Raw genomic sequence first — 22681 nt, 5'->3', positions numbered from 1 at the left:
TCACCTATGAGAGGTAATGAATGCAGAAATATAGTCTCCATTTTAGTAGACTGGAAAAAATACATTATCCTACTATTTTCTAGAAAAATGATTGTGGCATTAGAAAATCAAATGGAAAAAGTGAATAAGCAGACTGAGATTACCTGAAAATAAGTTAGTTGCTAATAAGATTCAGTATAATGTATGTTTATTAAATAATCGCTACTAGAACAAACATCTGTGACAACTATGAAGTTAGGCAATGCTGTATTAGCTTGAACAGTTTATCTGTTGGTCACATTGATAAGTGACTCAAATATTAAAAGAATGGAAATACATGACGGTGAACAATGCCACATGAGTACATTAAGCAAAAATAGATAATGGCCTCTGTATCTTAGAACAGACTCACTTATTCATTGGCATGAATAATTTAGCTCTAAAAAGAAAAATCCAAAAGAAGCCAAGACTAACTGTGGAAAGGACTTTGAACTTTTCCTTTTAGACAGTTAAAAAAAAAAAAAGAAAGAAAAAAGTGTACATGACTACCACAGCTTGACAACTACCATGTGGTACATTTTATATGACATGAGAAAAAATGGTTAAAAGATCTCAACTTTTTGGAAGTCAACTCAAAAGCTGAGGGCAACTAGCATTTTTGGATTTTATAGTATAGAATGGAATTCCCTTTATATTGAAAAGTAAATCATGGACCTTGCACATAGTAATTTTTCTCAAAGGTTTAGGCACTTTGCAATAGGCTATTGCCAATCTAGAAAAACTGATGTGAAAAAATAATTCGGTTGTGTAAATATTAAATACAAATCATGTGATTACATTCAACAAAGACATGAGATGTTTTAAGTGGATAACATATTTTCATTCTGACAAATGCACACTAGAATAACCTTGCAGAGAAGTGCAGTTGGGCAGTACCACTGCACTGTACCACTGTACCACTTGCTGACGGTCTAGAGCAGGGGAGGCAAACTCCCCAGTCAGAGAGTAAACATTTTAGGCTTTGCAGGTTACATACAGTTTCTGTTGCATATTCTTCTTCTTTCTCTGTTTAAACATTTTTAAAACATAAAAACCAGTTGGGTGTGGTGGCTCACGCCTGTAATCCCAGGACTTTGGGAGGCCCAGGTGGGTGGATCACTTGAAGTCAGGAGTTCAAGACCAACCTGGCCAACCCAGCGCTACTAAAAATATAAAAATCAGCCAGGCATGGTGGCATGTGTCTGTAGTCCCAGCTACTTGGGAGGCTGAGGCAGGAGAATCGCTTGAACCTTGGGAGGCGGAGGTTGCGGTGAGGTGAGATCCTGACATTGCACTCCAGCCTGGGTGACAGAGAGTGACTCTGTCTCAAAAAAAAAAAAAAAAATATATATATATATATATAGATAGATAGATAGATAAATAATATATAAAAATATATATAAAATAAAATGAAAAAACCATTCTTACCTTGCAGGCCATACACCTGCAGCCTGGATTTGGCTCATGGGTTGTAGTTTACCAACCCCTAATCTAGACCCCTTTGATATTATGACACATTTTTATCATTTTCTTTTAGGCACAGATGATCTCTGAATGAATGCTTATAGGGAACCATATGTATATGCTTAAAGATTTCTCTAATAAATATGGCTGCTGCAACTTTAGTTAATTCTGCAAACTCAATTTAAAAGTGATGACCTACAGATCTGGCATTGCCAGATGTTTCAGAAGCTTTATGACAATTTTGTGAATATTTAAGATACCAATGACTAAATTCAGTTCAAGTATCAACACTACATTATTAAAGCAATGAAGCGGTCTTGTAAGGGTTGAAAAGGAGCTGAATGCAGAGCACAGTGACCTGTGGCTGGTGCTATACTGACTGATGGCTGCTGAGCTAGAGTGGGGGAATTTTAGGTCACTTGCAGCCTGTAACTGAATTTCTTGATTTGGATTTTAGGGTTTTCTATTTAAAAAAAAATTCTTGTGACCAGTCTTCTACACTAGCCGCCTTTGAAATCAGGTAGTAATTAGCTGAATTTAATGATAAAATGAAGACCTTGAGAAATAATATTTGTTATTTAAAGTACATGAAAATGGGTGGTCAGTACTGCTTAGCTTTCCTCCAAAATGGCTGAATGTGTATCACAGCAACAGAAATGCTGTAGCTAACAAACGACTTAAGTTCTTGAGTGATCTGTCTTCTCCTTAGCTGCTCTGCTGGCCTATCAGAGAAGACTGTGCCTTGGTGAAACTGGTTGTCCCTTACAGTTTCCACTTTTCTTTCAGCAATGTCAAGGTTTCATACTCAAGGCAAAAGTTTACAGTCCAAAGTCAGAGATTTACCTTCAGTTTGAATTTCAAGTGTAGAAGTGTTCATATCTGGGTATATGAAGCTGACTGAGCTGATAATTTTGGAGAAATGGTGAAGTTCAGTGGAATGCTCCCAAGGACTTCAACACCACCAGTGGCTTCTCCATGTAGCAATTACATAGTTAGATATTTTAACAAGTATTTCCTTATTTTTTATTTTATTTTTTTTTTTTGAGACAGGGTCTCACTCTGTTGCCCAGGCTGGCTGGAGTGCAACAGTTAAAGGACAGTATTGAAAATTTCCAGTCAGCTGGGTCAAGATGACATGATTCCTTTTTTTTTTTTTTTTTTTCCCATTTTGCAGCTCCTTCCATAAAGGGGTCATAACTACGTTAAATCAAATTTTAGTCTTTTTTTTTTTTTTTTTTTTGAGATGGAGTCTTGCTCTGTTGCCTAGGCTAGAGTTCAGTGGTGTGATCTCGGCTCACAGCAAGCTCCACTTCCCGGGTTCACGCCATTCTCCTGCCTCAGCCTTCCAAGTAGCTGGGACTACAGGCACCTGCCACCAGGCCCTGCTAATTTTTTGCAGTTTTAGTAGAGACAGGTTTTCACCATGTTAGCCAGGATGGTCTTGATCTCCTGACCTCGTGATCCACCCACCTCGGCCTCCCAAAGTGCTGGGATTACAGGCATGAGCCACTACGCCTGGCCCATTATTTTTAAATAGTTAGAACCTAGTGAATAAGCTATAATTGTAGACACTGTAAAACAAGACAAAGTGATCAGACTAATTATAGCACTGATAGGATGCAAAATGGAAGACAGGTAGATCTGCAAACAGCCACACAGGTGGAAATTCCAATTATATATAGGTTCTCTTTGAAATGTCAGTTTTACATACTTATCCAGCAGCACATCATAAACCACAGGGCCAAAGCAATTTCTTATCACGTAAACATGGAGTTCGTAGCCAAAACTCAAATTTAGCAACAAATAATTGTTTTCAAAGGACTCATAAGATAACTTTAAATTGTTAGATGCTTTTAGGGCATTGACTAATTCAGAACTGGCTGGTATTATAACAGAACTTAATTTTTGTAGGCATTTAAAGATTTTCATGCATTATGTACCTGAAGTTTTTGTCTCTTAATTTTCTTTAAACCACACGTCTTATCCTTATTATAAGAAAAACCTTCTTAGAGTAAGGGAAGCCCAAATTAACTGTCCTGAAATTTTGCATTATATTTAAACTGTATGATTTACTTCTGTCAAACTAAATATTACTATTTGGGTTCTCATTTGTAGATTATTTAAAAACAAATTTTTTTTCCTGTTAATTATCAATGCATTTCCTATCACAAGGATTAAAAAGATCACTTCAGGTGGTGGGGATGTTTCATGAAACACCACGGTGGGGAGTAGATAGTGGGCAGGCAGAGTGACCAATCAGCTTAACCTCCTTTCACCTAGCTGTTCTTTAAAAAAACAAAAATCAAAGTCAAATTGCTTTCAGTTTTTCAGAGTGAAAATGGAGGCACAAGGATATTCAGATGTGGAAGCAAATTGCTTCTTTTACATCCTCATAAAGTATTTTCTTTTCTCTTTTCTTTTTTTTTTTTTTTTTTTTTTGAGACGGAGTCTCGCTCTGTCACCCAGACTGGAGTGCAGTGGTGTGATCTCAGCTTACTGTACTCTCTGCCTCCTGGGTTCAAGGAATTCTCCTGCCTCAGCCTCCCGAGTAGCTGGGACCACAGGCATGTGCCACTACGCCCGGCTAATTTTTGTATTTTTAGTAGAGACGGGGTTTCACTATGTTGGCCAGGGTGGTCTCGAACTCCTGACCTCAAGTGATCTGCCAGCCTTGGCCTCCCACAGTGCTGGGATTACAGGCATGAGCCACCATGCCCAGCCTCACAAAGTATTTTCTAAAATATAATTTGCTGTAGGGTTCACAGATGAGCACTGTTCACATTAGGTGATATGCAAACAAATCATTATTGGCTCAGCAGGAAACAGACTTTTTGTACACTCTAGTTAACATGAAGTTTTCCAATAAAACAAATGACAGTGGGAGGGGGTAGTGAGGAATCCAACCCTGTAATGTATCCGAATAGGAAAAAATAAAGCTATTGAAATAAAGATAATTTAGTAATATCCTATAAGTCACCAGTGATTTCCATAAAATGCTGCACAGACACAAAGTCTTGAGTGTGTGACTTAGTTGTTGAAAAGAGAGCCTTGTGTGAGGCACAGCTGATTTGGAACATTAAAAAGCCTGGCTTCCCTTTCTGCTTTCCATTCTCCCAATAGAAACAAGGGTCTTCAACGAATTGGCCAGTCTTACAGGTCACCTCGGGGTGTAGATGACTCTCCACTATGGTGCTGGGCAATTTTATTGAACAGGTGGCCACTGGTGGTGATGGCTAAACCACTCATTAAACAAATTGTTCTAAATGGCCTCAGTATCAAGGTGTGCTCTCTGTACCCTTAATCTGACTTTAATTCTGCAGAACCTCAGTCTTACCATGTTTAACAGCATTGCCATGTAGGACATGCCTTTATCCTACACTGTATATATATTCTTTACGCAGAAGTATATCTAACTGAAAAGTATAAAAATATAATGGTGGAAAACAAATGAATTTAAAAATGTATGATGGCTGATAGCCCAGGTAACTGCAGGTGAAATGTAGCCAGAAGTCAGAATCTCAGGGCAAAATCAAGTACAGTCTTATGGGCTGTGCCTTCAAATGGTTTAGTTTTATACCCCCTTAAGGCAGAACAAAAGTTCTCTTAATGTTTTGGCAAGTGTTTTTCTTCCTGGCGATCATAAAAGCAGGTGGAAGAATCAGTCTAATGGTCTAATGATTTGTTGGGCATGCTAAGGGAAGGATGTCAACTTGACATCTTTGGATCCTTGGTTAAAAACTAAGGCTAGTAGGTGAAGAAAAACAACAGAATAGTTTTTGGTTTTAAATTTGTACAAAGGCTACTTACTGAATACTGGAAAAAATGACAAAAAGTGTTTTACCATCTTTGCATAAGAAGAAAAGATTTTCCTTTTGAAACTAGCTTAGAATTTAATCTTGAGTCATGTCATCATGTGGTAAAAACAATCTGGATTTTACAATAATTTATAAAAAGCAAAAAAAGTCATAAAAATGCTAAATGATGCAGAGCTACAGATATGATGATACATGAGCAGAGGGGTCAAATCAGATTTTTACTGCAGGCAGGTGTTATGTTTGTGAAAAGTGATGCAATTTGTTATATATTCAAATGCAAATTAGAACTAGCTGCCTTACAATGAGATTTCACTGTCATTTCTTATCACCCTAATTTTTGTGGGTTCTGTAGGTTTCAAGTAACAGAAACTTACATCTATTTCCTTCAGAAAATTAAGGAGCAGATATTTTAATATGCTTTATGTAAATAGGATTCTGATCATTTTAGCTTTAGTTAACGCAACACACTTCCCTGGGCACAACCATGACCTCTCTTTGAGAACTGGAAAATACTGCATAATTTAAAAATCGGAGTGTAATGACATTCCGTGACAACTTCAACTAAGTTATGTGAGGAGGATGAACTATGGGTAGTCTAGACCACCAGTCCTATTTGTCTAGCCATAGAAACGGTGACAACTTAAAGATCTGCAAAGATCAGAGCAGAGCTGGCTGAAGGCACAACATTGTATACATGTCCTCATGGAGCTTCAGAAAGGTTATAAGATGACCCACTCATTCTGGTTGGCTTTGGCCATAGGCAGACACCATAAATCCTGGGATGTGGTTAAGTATTGAACGGGGGGCAGGTCTGAGCTTGCTTATGATCCTCTGACTAGCCCTGGAACAGACAGTGAAGAACTACACAGAATCCCACAGCTAGCTCACTCTCTCTTCTCTCTCTCTCTTTTTTTCTTACCTTTGAGAACCATCCATGAGATTAATACAATATTAATCAAATATGACAAAGCTGAGTGCTGGCTCACAGCTAACTATCTGGATATGGGGTTTTGTTGGCCCTTAGCTGACTGTTTGCATTATTTAATCAAATATTAAGAAAAGTATAATTCACATGCAACCCTTGGCAAAAAGAAAAAAAAGATTAATTTCTTATAACCAGCACAAACTGTTAACCTGTTAAAGAAAAGCCCAATTGTTTTTGCATTTGAAGCATACACACACATCATCTCTGTTTCTTTATAAACTGGAGCATGAAAGGAGGAGGGGACAAATGAGATAATGCCATGAGCTAAACACCCAGCAGGCCTCACTTCTTATTCTGTTTGTGGAGTGGGTGGCAGCATTAGTCAGAAAGTCACTCCTCTGCTATGATGGTCATGACATATTTGAACTTGTAGATCTTTAAGGATTTCCTTATTTATTCTGCCAGGTCTATAGTAGGTGCTTGTTTTCTTGGTGGAATGATTCATCAATGCTTCCTGAGAGGCTCAAACAGGATCACTGGCCAGATTCCAAAGATAAACTGTTTGGGGACAAATTAGGACAAAATGAGAAAAGACAAACTTGTTCCATGTTATTCCTTAAAAAACTATGAGAAAGAATCCATGGGGCTGTGACTATACATAGGTTTGCTAGTGATTGTCCTGGTATTAGTAGCCTAAGCACAGTTTCACAGTTTATTCCTTCTAGTCTTGGACCAGATATCAGAGTATTTTTATTGAGTTCATTTAAATTTATTAAGCTTTGACTGTCAAACATGGAGCTGGGCATATAAATTATCTCTGATCTTTAAAACAACTCTGCAATGTAGTTATTAGCAGCTCAATTTTATTGTTGAAGAAACTAAGGCTTAAAGAGATTTGTCCAAGAACATGCAGTAGTAAATGAAAGATTCAATGCCTTTGGTTCCAAAGCCTGTGTTTGTTCCACTACCTTTGCAAACTCCCCTTTCTTCTTCCACCTCCATCCTATACTCCCACTACCAAACCCCCAACACACACACAGGACCTAAGAAGTGGACTTACCTTCACTTTTGGCCTATATCTCAGGTAAAGTGTTCTTGTATACAAACTGAAAGAAAAGTGGGAGGGGGAAAGCTTTTCAGATTCGTTTTAAATTCATACAAACTGGTGTACTGACAAACTTAACCATAGTGCTTCTGCATGTACAAAGCAAGAAAAAAAAAAGACATGAGTATATGCTTCATTTGTTCAGCAACTGGTTTTTTTTGAGCACCTACTCAAAATACTCAGTAAACCATGCTGTAAATGGATGTGCTGTAATCTAGGCTTTGATGTTCCATTTTATACAGCACAAGCAGAGTACATTTAGCATAATTCTTAAGGGCCATAGGACTTTCAAAATAGAAAATGAGCACTGACTTCAACTTAAGGTCATCAGCTACATTAGCTCCAAACAAGAGAGTCACAACATGTCCTTTGAAGCTTTGAAGGCAGGCATTGATTTCTCCTCTCTAGTTATGAAAATCCTAGATAGTATCTTCTTCCAATAGAAGGCTGTTTCATCTACATTAAAAGTCTGTTGTTTAGTGTAACCACTTTCATCAATAATCTTAGCTAGATCTTCTGGATAACTTGCTGCAGCTTCACCTTGCACTTTTATGTTACGGAGATGGCTTCTTTCCTTAAGCCTCATGAACCAATCTCTGCTAGCTTCAAACTTTTCTTCTGCAGCTTCCTTACTTCTCTCAGCCTTCACAGAATTGAAGTGAGTTGGGGCCTTGATCTGGATTAGGCCTTGGCTTAAGGCAGTGTTGTGGTTGGTCTGATCTTTTATCCAGACTACTAGAAATTTCTACACATCAGAAATAAGGCTGTGTCACTTTCTCATTATTCATGTGTTCTCTGGAGTAGCACTTTTAATTTCCTTCAAAAACTTTTCCTTTGCGTTCACAACTTGGGTAACTCTTTGGCACAAGATGCCTACCTTTTGGCCTATCAGCTTTCAACATACGTTCCTCACTAAGCTTAATCATTTCTAGCTTTTGATTTAAAGTGAGAGATGTGTAACTCTTCCTTTCACTTGAACACTTAGAGGCCACTGTAGGGTTATTAATTGGCCTATTTTAAACTTTATTTTCTCTTAGGGAATAGGGAGACTGGAGAAGGAAAGAGACTGGGGAGTGGTCAATTGGTGGAGCAGTCAAAACATACAACATTTATTAAGTTCAGTGTCTTATATGTGCATGGTTTGTGGTGCCTCAAAACAATTACAATAGTAACATCAAAGATCACTAATCACAGGCCAGGCACAGTGGCTCACACTTGTAATCCCAGCATTTTGGGAGGCCAAGGTGGGATTATCACTTGAGGTCAGGAGTTTGAGACCAGCCTGACCAACATGGTGAAAGCCTATCTCTACTAAAAGCACAAAAATTAGCCAGGCGTGGTGGCGCATGCCTGTAATCCCAGCTACTTGGGAGGCTGAGGCAGGAGAATCACTTGAACCCAGGAGACAGAGGTTGCAGTGAGCCAACATCGTGCCACTGCACTCTAGCTTGGGGGAGACTCTGTCTCCAAAAAAAAAAAAAAAAAAAAAAAAAAGAAAGAGATCACTGATCACAGATCACCATAACAGATATTATTATAATAATAATAAAATTTGAAATATTGTCAGTATTTCAGAAATAAGACAGAAACATGAAGTGAGCACATGCTGCTGGAAAAATGTCACCTATAAACTTGCTTAATGCAGGGCTGCCACAAACTTTCAACTTGTAAAAAATACAATACCTGAAAAGTACAACAACAAAAAAGTTATGCATGTTTTGTTTATTTTGAAATCAAGAAGTGTGATGTTTCATGTCTGCTCTTTTTCAAGATTGATCTGGCTACCTGTGGACTTTTGTGGTTCCATATGAATGTTAGAATTATTTTTTCTAGGGGGCGGAGCAAGATGGCCGAATAGGAACAGCTCCAGTCTCCAACTCCCAGCGCGAGCGACACAGAAGACCGGTGATTTCTGCATTTTCAACTGAGGTACTGGGTTCATCTCACTGGGGAGTGCTGGAGGATCGGTGCTGGTCAGCTGCTGCAGCCCGACCAGCGAGAGCTCAAGCAGGGCGAGGCATTGCCTCACCTGGGAAGCGCAAGGGGGAAGGGAATCCCTTTTCCTAGCCAGGGGAACTGAGACACACAACACCTGGAAAATCGGGTAACTCCCACCCCAATACTGCGCTTTAAGCAAACAGGCACACCAGGAGATCATATCCCACACCTGGCCGGGAGGGTCCCACACCCACGGAGCCTCCCTCATTGCTAGCACAGCAGTCTGTGATCTACCGGCAAGGCAGCAGCGAGGCTGGGGGAGGGGCGCCCGCCATTGCTGAGGCTTAAGTAGGTAAACAAAGCTGCTGGGAAGCTCAAACTGGGTGGAGCTCAAACTGTCTCTGTAGACTCCACCTCTGGGGACAGGGCACAGTAAACAATAACAATAACAAATGCAGCAGAAAGCTCTGCAGACGCAAACGACTCTGTCTGACAGCTTTGAAGAGAGCAGTGGATCTCCCAACACGGAGGTTGAGATCTGAGAAGGGACAGACTCCCTGCTCAAGTGGGTCCCTGACCCCGGAGTAGCCTAACTGGGAGACATCCCCCACTAGGGGCAGTCTGACACCCCACACCTCACAGGGTGGAGTACACCCCTGAGAGGAAGCTTCCAAAGCAAGAATCAGACAGGTACACTCGCTGTTCAGAAATATTCTATCTTCTGCAGCCTCTGCTGCTGATACCCAGGCAAACAGGGTCTGGAGTGGACCTCAAGCAATCTCCAAAAGACCTACAGCTGAGGGTCCTGACTGTTAGAAGGAAAACTATCAAACAGGAAGGACACCTACACCAAAACCCCATCAGTACATCACCATCATCAAAGACCAGAGGCAGATAAAACCACAAAGATGGGGAAAAAGCAGGGCAGAAAAGCTGGAAATTCAAAAAATAAGAGCGCATCTCCCCCGGCAAAGGAGCGCAGCTCATCACCAGCAACGAATCAAAGCTGGACGGAGAATGACTTCGACAAGATGAGAGAAGAAGGCTTCAGTCCATCAAATTTCTCAGAGCTAAAGGAGGAATTACGTACCCAGCGCAAAGAAACTAAAAATCTTGAAAAAAAGTGGAAGAATTGATGGCTAGAGTAATTAATGCAGAGAAGGTCATAAACGAAATGAAAGAGACGAAAACCATGACACGAGAAATACGTGACAAATGCACAAGCTTCAGTAACCGACTCGATCAACTGGAAGAAAGAATGTCAGCGATTGAGGATCAAATGAATGAAATGAAACGAGAAGAGAAACCAAAAGAAAAAAGAAGAAAAAGAAATGAACAAAGCCTGCAAGAAGTATGAGATTATGTAAAAAGACCAAATCTACGTCTGATTGGGGTGCCTGAAAGTGAGGGGGAAAATGGAACCAAGTTGGAAAACACTCTTCAGGATATCATCCAGGAGAACTTCCCCAACCTAGTAGGGCAGGCCAACATTCAAATCCAGGAAATACAGAGAACGCCACAAAGATACTCCTCGAGAAGAGCAACTCCAAGACACATAATTGCCAGATTCACCAAAGTTGAAATGAAGGAAAAAATCTTAAGGGCAGCCAGAGAGAAAGGTCGGGTTACCCACAAAGGGAAGCCCATCAGATTAACAGCAGATCTCTCGGCAGAAACTCTTCAAGCCAGAAGAGAGTGGGGGCCAATATTCAACATTCTTAAAGAAAAGAATTTTAAACCCAGAATTTTATATCCAGCCAAACTAAGTTTCATAAGTGAAGGAGAAATAAAATCCTTTACAGATAAGCAAATGCTTAGAGATTTTGTCACCACTAGGCCTGCCTTACAAGAGACCCTGAAGGAAGCACTAAACATGGAAAGGAACAACCGGTACCAGCCATTGCAAAAACATGCCAAAATGTAAAGACCATCAAGGCTAGGAAGAAACTTCATCAACTAACGAGCAAAATAACCAGTTAATCTCATAATGGCAGGATCAAGTTCACACATAACAATATTAACCTTAAATGTAAATGGACTAAATGGTCCAATTAAAAGACACAGACTGGCAAACTGGATAAAGAGTCAAGATCCATCAGTCTGCTGTATTCAGGAGACCCATCTCACACGCAGAGACATACATAGGCTCAAAATAAAGGGATGGAGGAAGATTTACCAAGCAAATGGAGAACAAAAAAAAGCGGGGGTTGCAATCCTAGTCTCTGATAAAACAGACTTTAAACCATCAAAGATCAAAAGAGACAAAGAAGGCCATTACATAATGGTAAAGGGATCAATTCAACAGGAAGAGCTAACTATCCTAAATATATATGCACCCAATACAGGAGCACCCAGATTCATAAAGCAAGTCCTTAGAGACTTACAAAGAGACTTAGACTCCCATACAATAATCATGGGAGACTTCAACACTCCACTGTCAACATTAGACAGATCAACGAGACAGAAAGTTAACAAGGATATCCAGGAATTGAACTCATCTCTGCAGCAAGCAGACCTAATAGACATCTATAGAACTCTCCACCCCAAATCAACAGAATATACATTCTTCTCAGCACCACATCGTACTTACTCCAAAATTGACCACATAATTGGAAGTAAAGCACTCCTCAGCAAATGTACAAGAACAGAAATTATAACAAACTGTCTCTCAGACCACAGTGCAGTCAAACTAGAACTCAGGACTAAGAAACTCAATCAAAACCGCTCAACTACATGGAAACTGAACAACCTGCTCCTGAATGACTACTGGGTACATAACGAAATGAAGGCAGAAATAAAGATGTTCTTTGAAACCAATGAGAACAAAGATACAACATACCAGAATCTCTGGGACACATTTAAAGCAGTGTGTAGAGGGAAATTTATAGCACTAAATGCCCACAAGAGAAAGCAGGAAAGATCTAAAATTGACACTCTAACATCGCAATTAAAAGAACTAGAGAAGCAAGAGCAAACACATTCGAAAGCTAGCAGAAGGCAAGAAATAACTAAGATCAGAGCAGAACTGAAGGAGATAGAGACACAAAAAACCCTCCAAAAAATCAATGAATCCAGGAGTTGGTTTTTTGAAAAGATCAACAAAATTGACAGACCACTAGCAAGACTAATAAAGAAGAAAAGAGAGAAGAATCAAATCGACGCAATTAAAAATGATAAAGGGGATATCACCACCGACCCCACAGAAATACAAACTACCATCAGAGAATACTATAAACACCTCTACGCAAATAAACTGGAAAATCTAGAAGAAATGGATAATTTCCTGGACACTTACACTCTTCCAAGACTAAACCAGGAAGAAGTTGAATCCCTGAATAGACCAATAGCAGGCTCTGAAATTGAGGCAATAATTAATAGCCTACCAACCAAAAAAAGTCCAGGACCAGATGGATTCACAGCTGAATTCTACCAGAGGTACAAGGAGGAGTTGGTACCATTCCTTCTGAAACTATTCCAATCAATAGAAAAAGAGGGAATCCTCCCTAACTCATTTTATGAGGCCAACATCATCCTGATACCAAAGCCCGGCAGAGACACAACAAAAAAAGAGAATTTTAGACCAATATCCCTGATGAACATCGATGCAAAAATCCTCAATAAAATACTGGCAAACCGGATTCAGCAACACATCAAAAAGCTTATCCACAATGATCAAGTGGGCTTCATCCCTGGGATGCAAGGCTGGTTCAACATTTGCAAATCAATAAACATAATCCAGCATATAAACAGAACCAAAGACAAGAACCACATGATTATCTCAATAGATGCAGAAAAGGCTTTTGACAAAATTCAACAGCCCTTCATGCTAAAAACGCTCAATAAATTCGGTATTGATGGAACGTACCTCAAAATAATAAGAGCTATTTATGACAAACCCACAGCCAATATCATACTGAATGGGCAAAAACTGGAAAAATTCCCTTTGAAAACTGGCACAAGACAGGGGTGCCCTCTCTCACCACTCCTATTCAACATAGTGTTGGAAGTTCTGGCTAGGGCAATCAGGCAAGAGAAAGAAATCAAGGGGATTCAGTTAGGAAAAGAAGAAGTCAAACTGTCCCTGTTTGCAGATGACATGATTGTTTATTTAGAAAACCCCATTGTCTCAGCCCAAAATCTCCTTAAGCTGATAAGCAACTTCAGCAAAGTCTCAGGATACAAAATTAATGTGCAAAAATCACAAGCATTCTTATACACCAGTAACAGACAAACAGAGAGCCAAATCAGGAATGAACTTCCATTCACAATTGCTTCAAAGAGAATAAAATACCTAGGAATCCAACTTACAAGGGATGTAAAGGACCTCTTCAAGGAGAACTACAAACCACTGCTCAGTGAAATCAAAGAGGACACAAACAAATGGAAGAACATACCATGCTCATGGATAGGAAGAATCAATATCGTGAAAATGGCCATACTGCCCAAGGTTATTTATAGATTCAATGCCATTCCCATCAAGCTACCAATGAGCTTCTTCACAGAATTGGGAAAAACTGCTTTAAAGTTCATATGGAACCAAAAAAGAGCCCGCATCTCCAAGACAATCCTAAGTCAAAAGAACAAAGCTGGAGGCATCACGCTACCTGACTTCAAACTATACTACAAGGCTACAGTAACCAAAACAGCATGGTACTGGTACCAAAACAGAGATATAGACCAATGGAACAGAACAGAGTCCTCAGAAATAATACCACACATCTACAGCCATCTGATCTTTGACAAACCTGAGAGAAACAAGAAAAGGGGAAAGGATTCCCTATTTAATAAATGGTGCTGGGATAATTGGCTAGCCATAAGTAGAAAGCTGAAACTGGATCCTTTCCTTACTCCTTATACGAAAATTAATGCAAGATGGATTAGAGACTTAAATGTTAGACCTAATACCATAAAAATCCTAGAGGAAAACCTAGGTAGTACCATTCAGGACATAGGCATGGGCAAAGACTTCATGTCTAAAACACTAAAAGCAACAGCAGCAAAAGCAAAAATTGACAAATGGGATCTCATTAAACTAAAGAGCTTCTGCACGGCAAAAGAAACTACCATCAGAGTGAACAGGCAACCTACAGAATGGGAGAAAATTTTTGCAATCTACTCATCTGACAAAGGGCTAATATCCAGAACCTACAAAGAACTCAAACAAATTTACAAGAAAAAAACAAACAACCCCATCAAAAAGTGGGCAAAGGATATGAACAGACATTTCTCAAAAGAAGACATTCATACAGCCAACAGACACATGAAAAAATGCTCATCATCACTGGCCATCAGAGAAATGCAAATCAAAACCACAATGAGATACCATCTCACACCAGTTAGAATGGCGATCATTAAAAAGTCAGGAAACAACAGGTGCTGGAGAGGATGTGGAGAAATAGGAACACTTTTACACTGTTGGTGGGATTGTAAACTAGTTCAACCATTATGGAAAACAGTATGGCGATTCCTCAAGGACCTAGAACTAGATGTACCATATGACCCAGCCATCCCATTACTGGGTATATACCCAAAGAATTATAAATTATGTTGCTATAAAGACACATGCACACGTATGTTTATCGCAGCACTATTCACAATAGCAAAGACTTGGAATCAACCCAAATGTCCATCAGTGACAGATTGGATTAAGAAAATGTGGCACATATACACCATGGAATACTATGCAGCCATAAAAAAGGATGAGTTTGTGTCCTTTGTAGGGACATGGATGCAGCTGGAAACCATCATTCTTAGCAAACTATCACAAGAACAGAAAACCAAACACCGCATGTTCTCACTCATAGGTGGGAACTGAACAATGAGATCACTTGGACTCGGGAAGGGGAACATCACACACCGGGGCCTATCATGGGGAGGGGGGAGCGGGGAGGGATTGCATTAGGAGTTATACCTGATGTAAATGACGAGTTGTTGGGTGCAGCACACCAACATGGCACAAGTATACATATGTAACAAACCTGCACGTTATGCACATGTACCCTACAACTTAAAGTATAATAATAATAAATAAATTTAAAAAAAAAAGAATTATTTTTTCTATTTCTGTAAAAAATGTCTTTGGAATTCTAAATGAGATTACATTGGATCTGTAGATGGCTTTGGGTAGTATGAATATTTTAACAACTTTGTCTTTTAATCCATGAACACAGGATGTCTTTTCATTTGTTTGTGTCTTGCTTGCTTACTTTTATGAATGTTTTGACCTAGTCAGAGGTCTGTTCTATTTCTTCACAACTCAGTCTTGGTAGGTTCTACGTTTCTAGGATATTGTCCATTTCTTCTAAGTCATCCAATTTGTTGGCATATAATTGTGTGATTCTTCTTATCTCTGTGGCAGCACTGTAATGTCTCTTTTATTTCTGATTTTATTTATTTGAGTCTTCTGTCTCTTTTTTTTTTGTTAGTCTAGCTAAGATTTGTCAATTCTGGTGATCTTTCAGTACCCCAACTCTTAGTTTCATAGATTTTTTTTAATTTTTCTATTTTGTTTATTTCTGCTCCATGTTATTTCTTTCCTTCTGCCAAATTTGGGCTTAATTTGTTCTTCTTTTCCTAGTTCTTTGAGGTGTAAAGTTTCATTGAGATCTCTCTTCCTTTTAAATGTGGCATTAATTTCTATAAACTTCTCTTAGTACTGCTTTCGCTGCATTCCATAAGTTTTGGTATGTTGTATTTTTGTTTTCATTTGTCTCAAGGTATTTTCTAATTTTTTGATTTCTTCTTTGATCCAATGTTTGTCCAAGAGTATACTATTTAATTTTCATGTTTGTGAATTTTCTAGTGTTTAAAAAGTATTTACATCATCCTATTTAAACAATAAAGAAAAAAAAAAACTCTAGTACAAAGCTAAAAAAGTCTCTATTTCCTACCTGAAAAGGATGTGAAGATAGGAACCAAGGCCAGTTAAAATATGCCACCATGCATGAAATTGTGTGGTAATACCTATGATAGGTGGTACCTTCTTTCGAAAGTTCCTGTGTGGAGAGAGGGAGAAAATCACCATGTTAAATTTTTAAAATATTTAGCAACTAACGCTGATAGTCTTAGAGCATTTTGAAATATCATTCTCAAAACAGCAGTTATTTAATTGCCTTAAGCTTCCTGTAGTCTGCCACATTGTTATCCAAAGTACATTCTGAGGAACAGTATTCAACAATGATAATTTATGGTCAATTCGTGTCATCTAAACCCTTAGACACTTTTCTCTCTTATATCTTTTTGAAGCAAATCCCAGATATTATATCATTTTATTTCTAAATATTTTAGTATGCATTTCTCAAATATGAAAACCTCCCTAAAACACAACCACATTTTCACACCTAAAAATAATACTCCCTTAATATAAAAGTTTCAGTTACTGATCATCGAAGTTCCAAATTTCTCATACTTTATTTTTTTAAATAGTTGGTTTGTTTGAATCAGAATCCAAAAAAGGCCAACACATTGTATCTGGTTGATATATCTAAGTCTCTTAATCTATATGTTCCTCCTCTCTCTTTTTTCCTGCCTTTGCAATTTTTTTTTTTTTTTTTTTTTGAGATGGAGTCTCGCTCTGTCGCCCAAGCTGGAGTCTCCTGCCTCAGCCTCCCAAGTAGCTGGGATTACAGGCACACGTCACCAAGCCCAGCTAATTTTTATATTTTTAGTAGAGACAGGGTTTCACCATGTTGGCCAGGCTGGTCTTGAACTCCTGACCTCAAGTGATCCACTCCCTCAGCCTCCCAAAGTGCTGAGATTACAGGAATGAGCCACCACGCCTGGCTGTGCCTCTGCAATTTATCTGTTGAAGAGACCAAGTCATTCATTCTGTAGATTTCTCACAGTCTGAATTTTGTTGATTGCCTTCCTGTAGTACTGTTTAGTACCTTCCTCTGTTCTGTTTATGCAAAATTGTTAGTTCACAGGATTTGGAGTTGGAATGACGCACCTGTTTAACCTATTCAGGATGCTCATTTCATGGAAAAGAGGCCAGAAAGACAGTGTCTTAATGAGAGACTAGAATCCAGAGACACCTAAGTCTAAGATTCAAACTCCTGGCAATATATGATTACTGAAAAGATGGTAAAAAAACACTTGCTTTTTTAGAAAATAACATTAAGCATATGAAAGTGTATATGTATATACATATTTTTCATATGCTTATTACAAATCAGTCTTCTTTATTCACTGAAGCAGATCAGGCAGGTTTCAAAGGAATAGTCAACATTTGATTAACTATATAGTTCTGTGATGCCCACACACACAAAACCTGAACCCTACAGAGGTTATGAAAAAGTCTCAGGTCCAAAATTTTAGGTAATTTAAACAGGCATTCCAATAATCTAACTTTATTATACTGTACATATCTTTTAAATGTCAACAATAGTAAAAATTCATTTCAGGGCACTATTATTTCTATATGTTTATAAAATTCTCTACTTAATAAAATCTTTCCAAAAATATTTCTGAAGAAATGAAAATATATCTTACCTCAGTGAATCACAAAATATGTTATCTATATTCCAAAATAAAAATCCCAATAAAAATATACCCAATGATGTATAACCCAGTCCTCTAAGCCATGGATAAACCCTGTGGGGGGGAAAAAGAAAAGCAAAATAAAATTTTCTCAAGTCATGTCATGATCAGAAATTGAAGCCATCACTTTCTTCCTTTTTATAAGGGCTGGGATCTCACTATGTTGCCCAGGCTGGAGTGCAGTGGTTATTCACAGGTGTGATCATTGTACATTCCAGCCTCAAATTCCTGTGCTCAAGGGGATCCTCCCATCTCAGTCTCCCAAACAGCTGGGAATATAGACATGTGCTACCTTGCCTGGCAAGAAGACATCACTTTCATTAGAAGGAAAAGTTTTTGTTGATAGTAAAAGCAGACTTATCAAATTTTCTAATAATTTGCCTACTATATGTAGCCATTAAAAGGTGCCGAGAAATAAGCCACGAAGACTTTAATAAATGTATTGGGAAGGTAATCTGAAAGTACCTGATAACTTTTTTGGTCCCATGGAAGAGGCAGGGGGATAGTGGATTAGCTATCAATGTAGGTTGAGTCATATACTCCATGTAAGGCAATGTAGTTACACACACACACACACACACACACATTCATTCATTAAATCACTTAATAATATATATGGAGTGCTGTGTACCAGACATTGTTCTAAGCATTTGGGAAGGTAATGATCAATAGGTAAAGTTTTTGTTCTCAAAGAATTTACAGTATAGCTGGGGGAGGTAAACAATCAAATACATAATTATAATTGCTTTGAAGAAAAATAAGGCCTGATAAGGAGAGAGTGATATGGGGGTATTGTGGACGGGTGTGCATGCACACACATACCATACACAAAATGTTCAAATAATCCCTGTGAGGCGGGTATTATTTTTACTTCACTGATGAGGAAATTGAAGCTTGGTGAGGTACTGAAAATAGTATCAGCTTACCTATGTTTTATAGCTTCAGTGAGGTATAACTGACTTACATTAAAACTATTAAATATATTTAAAGTGTCTCTCTGATCAGTACATCTGTATATACCCATGAAACCACCACCACAATCAAGATATCCACCACCTCCAAAAGTTCAATTTGCATTTTTTTTTTTTTTTTTGAGACGGAGTCTTGCTCTGTTGCCAGGGCTGGAGTGCAGTGGCCGGATCTCAGCTCACTGCAAGCTCCGCCTCCCGGGTTTATGCCATTCTCCCACCTCAGCCTCCCAAGTAGCTGGGACTACAGGCGCCCGCCACTTCGCCTGGCTAGTTTTTTGTATTTTTTTAGTAGAGACGGGGTTTCACCGTGTTAGCCAGGATGGTCTCGATTTCCTGACCTCGTGATCCGCCCGTCTCGGCCTCCCAGTGCGATTTTTAGAATGCTATATAAATGGAATCATACCATATATACCCCTGATTGTATAGCTTCTTTCATCTGACATAATTCTTTGAGATTCATCTATGTTATTATGTTATCAATACTTCATTTCCTTTTACTGCTGAGTAGGTACTCCATTGTATGGTCACAGCACAATTTGTTTCTCTGTCCAAATGCGGGTTTCCAGTTTTTGACTATTACAAATAAAGCAGCTATGAACATTCACAAATAACACTTTATATAGACATATGTTTTCATTTTTCTTGGGTAAATAGCTAGGAGAAGAATGGCTGGATTGTATGGCAGGTGAATATTTAATTTTTCAAGATAACTGCTACACTGTTTTCCTAAGTGGCTGTACCATTTTACATTCCCACCAGGCATGTATAAGTGTTCCAGATGTTCCACATCTTCATGAGCACTTGGTTTGAAGTCAGTCTTTTTCACTTTAGCTGTTTTAGTAGGTGTGTAGTGGTATCTCATTGTGGTTTTAATTTGCATTTCCCTAATGACTAATGTTTTTGAACATCTTTCATGTAGTTATTTACTATCCATACATCTTCTTTGATACATTGTTGTTTGCCTTCTTATTATTCAGTTGTAAGAATTCTTTCTTTATTTTACATGTAGGTCCTTTGTTGGATGTATATTTTGCAAGTAGTTTCTCCAAGTCTGTGGCTTGCCTTTTATTTTCTGAATACTATATTCTGAAGAACAAAAGTTTGAAATTTTGATGAAGTTCAGTTTGTCAATTTTTTGTCTATAGTTTGTGCTTTTTATTAATAAATCTTTGCCAAACCAAAAATACCTCCTATATTTTCTTTTAGAAGTTCTATAATCTTAGTTTTTACATTTAGAGATATAATTTACATTTGGAAATAGAATTCACTTGTATTAAATTTTTATATTGGTGTGAGGTTGAAGTTCATTTTCTTTGTCCTAAGTATATTCATTTGTCCCAGCAAAATTTGTTGAAAAGATATTATCTTTTCTCCACTGAATTACCTTGACATATTTTTGAAAATCAGGTCAGTATGGGTGTGTGGGTCTATTTTTGGATGTTCTATTGATTTATATTTCATTATTACCACCAATACAACATTGTCTTAGTAGCAGCACAGAGTAAGTCAAGTCATGCAAGTCCTCTAACTTTGTTCCTTTTCAAAAACTGTTTTGGCTATTCACAATCTTTTGCATACTCATGTTAATGTCAGAATCAGTTTCTCCATTTTTACCAAAAAGCCTGCAGAACCTACAAATCAGGATTGGAGAACTGGCATCTTAACAATATTAATTTTTCTGATCCATTAAATGGTGTATCTGACTATTTGTCTAGCTCTTCAATTTCTCTCAACAAAAAAACTGTACTGTGTAGTTTTCAATGTACAGCTCTTGCATATTTTGTTAAATTTAATCCTTAAACATTTAATGTATTTTGATGTTATTGTAAATAATACTTTACAAAATTTTGTTAATAGTTCACTGCTAGAACAGAGAAATATGATTTTGAATCACTGACTAGAATCTTGTGCCTCTGCTAAATTTCACTTATTGCTTCTAACAGCTTTTTTTTTTTTTTTTTTTTTTGAGATGGAGTCTTGCTCTGTCACCAGGCTGGAGTGCAGTGGCTCAATCTTGGCTCACTACAACCTCCACCTCCCAGGTTCAGGCGATTCTCCTGCCTCAGCCTCCCAAGTAGCTGGGACTACAGGCGTGTGCCACCACGCCCAGCTAATTTTTGTAGTTTTAGTAGAGACGGGGTTTCACCATGTTGGCCAGGATGGTCTCGATCTCTTGACCTCGTGATCCGCCCACCTCAGCCTCCTAAAGTGCTGGGATTACAGGCGTGAGCCACTGCGCCCGGCCCTCTAACAGCTATTTTTGTACATGTCCTGTGATATTTTCTATACATGATCATGTCATTTGCAAGTAAAATGTTGGGTAGGATTTCCACCAGTATAATGTTGAATAGAAGTAATTATAATATATATCCTAGTTTTATTCTTGATTTTTAAAGGGATTAAAAAAATACATGTCATGACTAGGTGTTTTATATGCTATAGAATTATAGGTTAAGAAAGTTCCCTTCTATTACTAGTTTGTAAAGGGTTTTGTTTTGTTTTTGAACATAAATAGGTGTTGAATTTTACAGAATGCTTTAGTCTAAATCTTGGTATGTAATTTTCCTTTTAATTTTTAATTTTAATTTTCTAAAGACTGGTCTGCCTTTGTCCTTTATTTTTTAAATATGGTGAATGGCAATAATACATTTTTCAATTTTGTTTTACTTAACTGTGTATTGGCATATAAGTGAATGTAAAAGGTAATTAGTTTAAAAACGATCAGGAAAGCACAAACCTGGCAATGTATGGAAAAGGCATTATTACCACTGTTTGATGAAGGTTCTCAAGAGAAGATGAGCTTAAAAGAGTCACAGTCTGGCTTCAATTTTTCAGAGTTTATCATAGCCCCCATTTGGGGAAGGCAAGAATGAGTCCTAAGAAACATAAGCCTCAACACAGTGAAGGCTTCTGGCAGTGTGGGCCAGGTACTGAAATATGACAGGAATATGATCAGTGAGGGTAGGGTGCTATCTGTTTTCTGCTTCTAAACTTACTTACCATGGCCAATCTTCAGCTCTCAGGGGCAATTCAAAGCAAAACTCTTCTGTGGGGTAAAATGAATGTCTTTAGTTATCCAGGTAGCAGGGCGGGAAGGGGAGAGCAAGAACATCAGTACATGGTCCATGAAAGGCTAAGGGGACTTACTACCCATATAGTATCAGGTGCAAGAGTGTAGAATACAGAAGGCACTCAATATATGTCTCTCTGTATTCTTCTCTATCACACTGCTTTATTTTGGACTGCCTGCCTGTCTAGCATACAGCTGTCATCTGAGAAATCCCTTTCCATCACCTGCACCTTAGGAACTGCCTTCACCTCTCTCTTTCCTTGGATCTCCTGTCTTGTATCCCATGCACTCCTCCTTTTTGTAGTACTCTCATTTTGGTGAAGCACATCTTTCAGTAGGTTCTTGAGCAGTATTTAATGGGATGTAAGTTTTTTTGAGATCTTGGAATGTATGAAAATATATTTTTCTCTGTATTTTACTGATAGTTTGGCTGCCTGTAGAATTCTAGCTTAGAAATAATTTTCCTTTAGAAATTTGAAGGCATTGGTCTCCTAGTTCCAATGTTGCTTTGGCAAGCCCAAAGCCATTCTGATTCCTGATCCTTTGTATATATTCCTGCCTCTCAACTTATATACTTTCTGGAATCCTTCCTTGTTCTGGAACTCTGAAACTGCCATAGGTCTATTTCTATCCATTGTGCTGGGTATCCAGTGAGCTCTTTCAGTCTAATAACTCATGCCTATCAATTATATAATGTTTTCTTGAATTATTTTGGTAATTGCTTCTCTTCCATTTTCTCTGTTCTCTGCCTCTGTCTCCTTTTTGATGTTGGTTCTTCTATTCTGGCTCAACATTATTCAGTAATATTTCTATTGAATCTATTCTATCTGCCATTTC

At 38.2% G+C, this 22681-nt stretch overlaps 1 protein-coding gene across 3 annotated transcripts in view; it reads right to left on the bottom strand.

Annotated features, from left to right (window-relative positions):
• Positions 1 to 2544: 2544 nt before the first annotated feature.
• The window catches only part of ACER3 (alkaline ceramidase 3), a 171831-nt gene continuing 151694 nt past the window's right edge, over positions 2545 to 22681 (bottom strand). For 2 of the 3 annotated variants that reach the window (XM_008020220.3, XM_073019564.1), the window contains 4 exons: positions 17756 to 17857; positions 16156 to 16260; positions 7283 to 7328; positions 2545 to 6780 (listed from right to left, as the gene is read on the bottom strand). In XM_008020220.3, the coding sequence (XP_008018411.1) occupies positions 6727 to 6780; positions 7283 to 7328; positions 16156 to 16260; positions 17756 to 17857 (307 nt within the window). In that variant the 3' untranslated portion in view covers positions 2545 to 6726. The remainder of the gene's footprint in view (positions 6781 to 7282; positions 7329 to 16155; positions 16261 to 17755; positions 17858 to 22681) is intronic. The other variant, XM_008020221.3, reaches the window with a different exon arrangement.

This window comes from Chlorocebus sabaeus, chromosome 1 (assembly GCF_047675955.1).
Source record: "Chlorocebus sabaeus isolate Y175 chromosome 1, mChlSab1.0.hap1, whole genome shotgun sequence".
NCBI classification, from domain to species: domain Eukaryota; kingdom Metazoa; phylum Chordata; class Mammalia; order Primates; family Cercopithecidae; genus Chlorocebus; species Chlorocebus sabaeus.
Note: the sequence above shows the minus strand (reverse complement) of the source record. Positions and strands in the feature narration are given on the sequence as shown.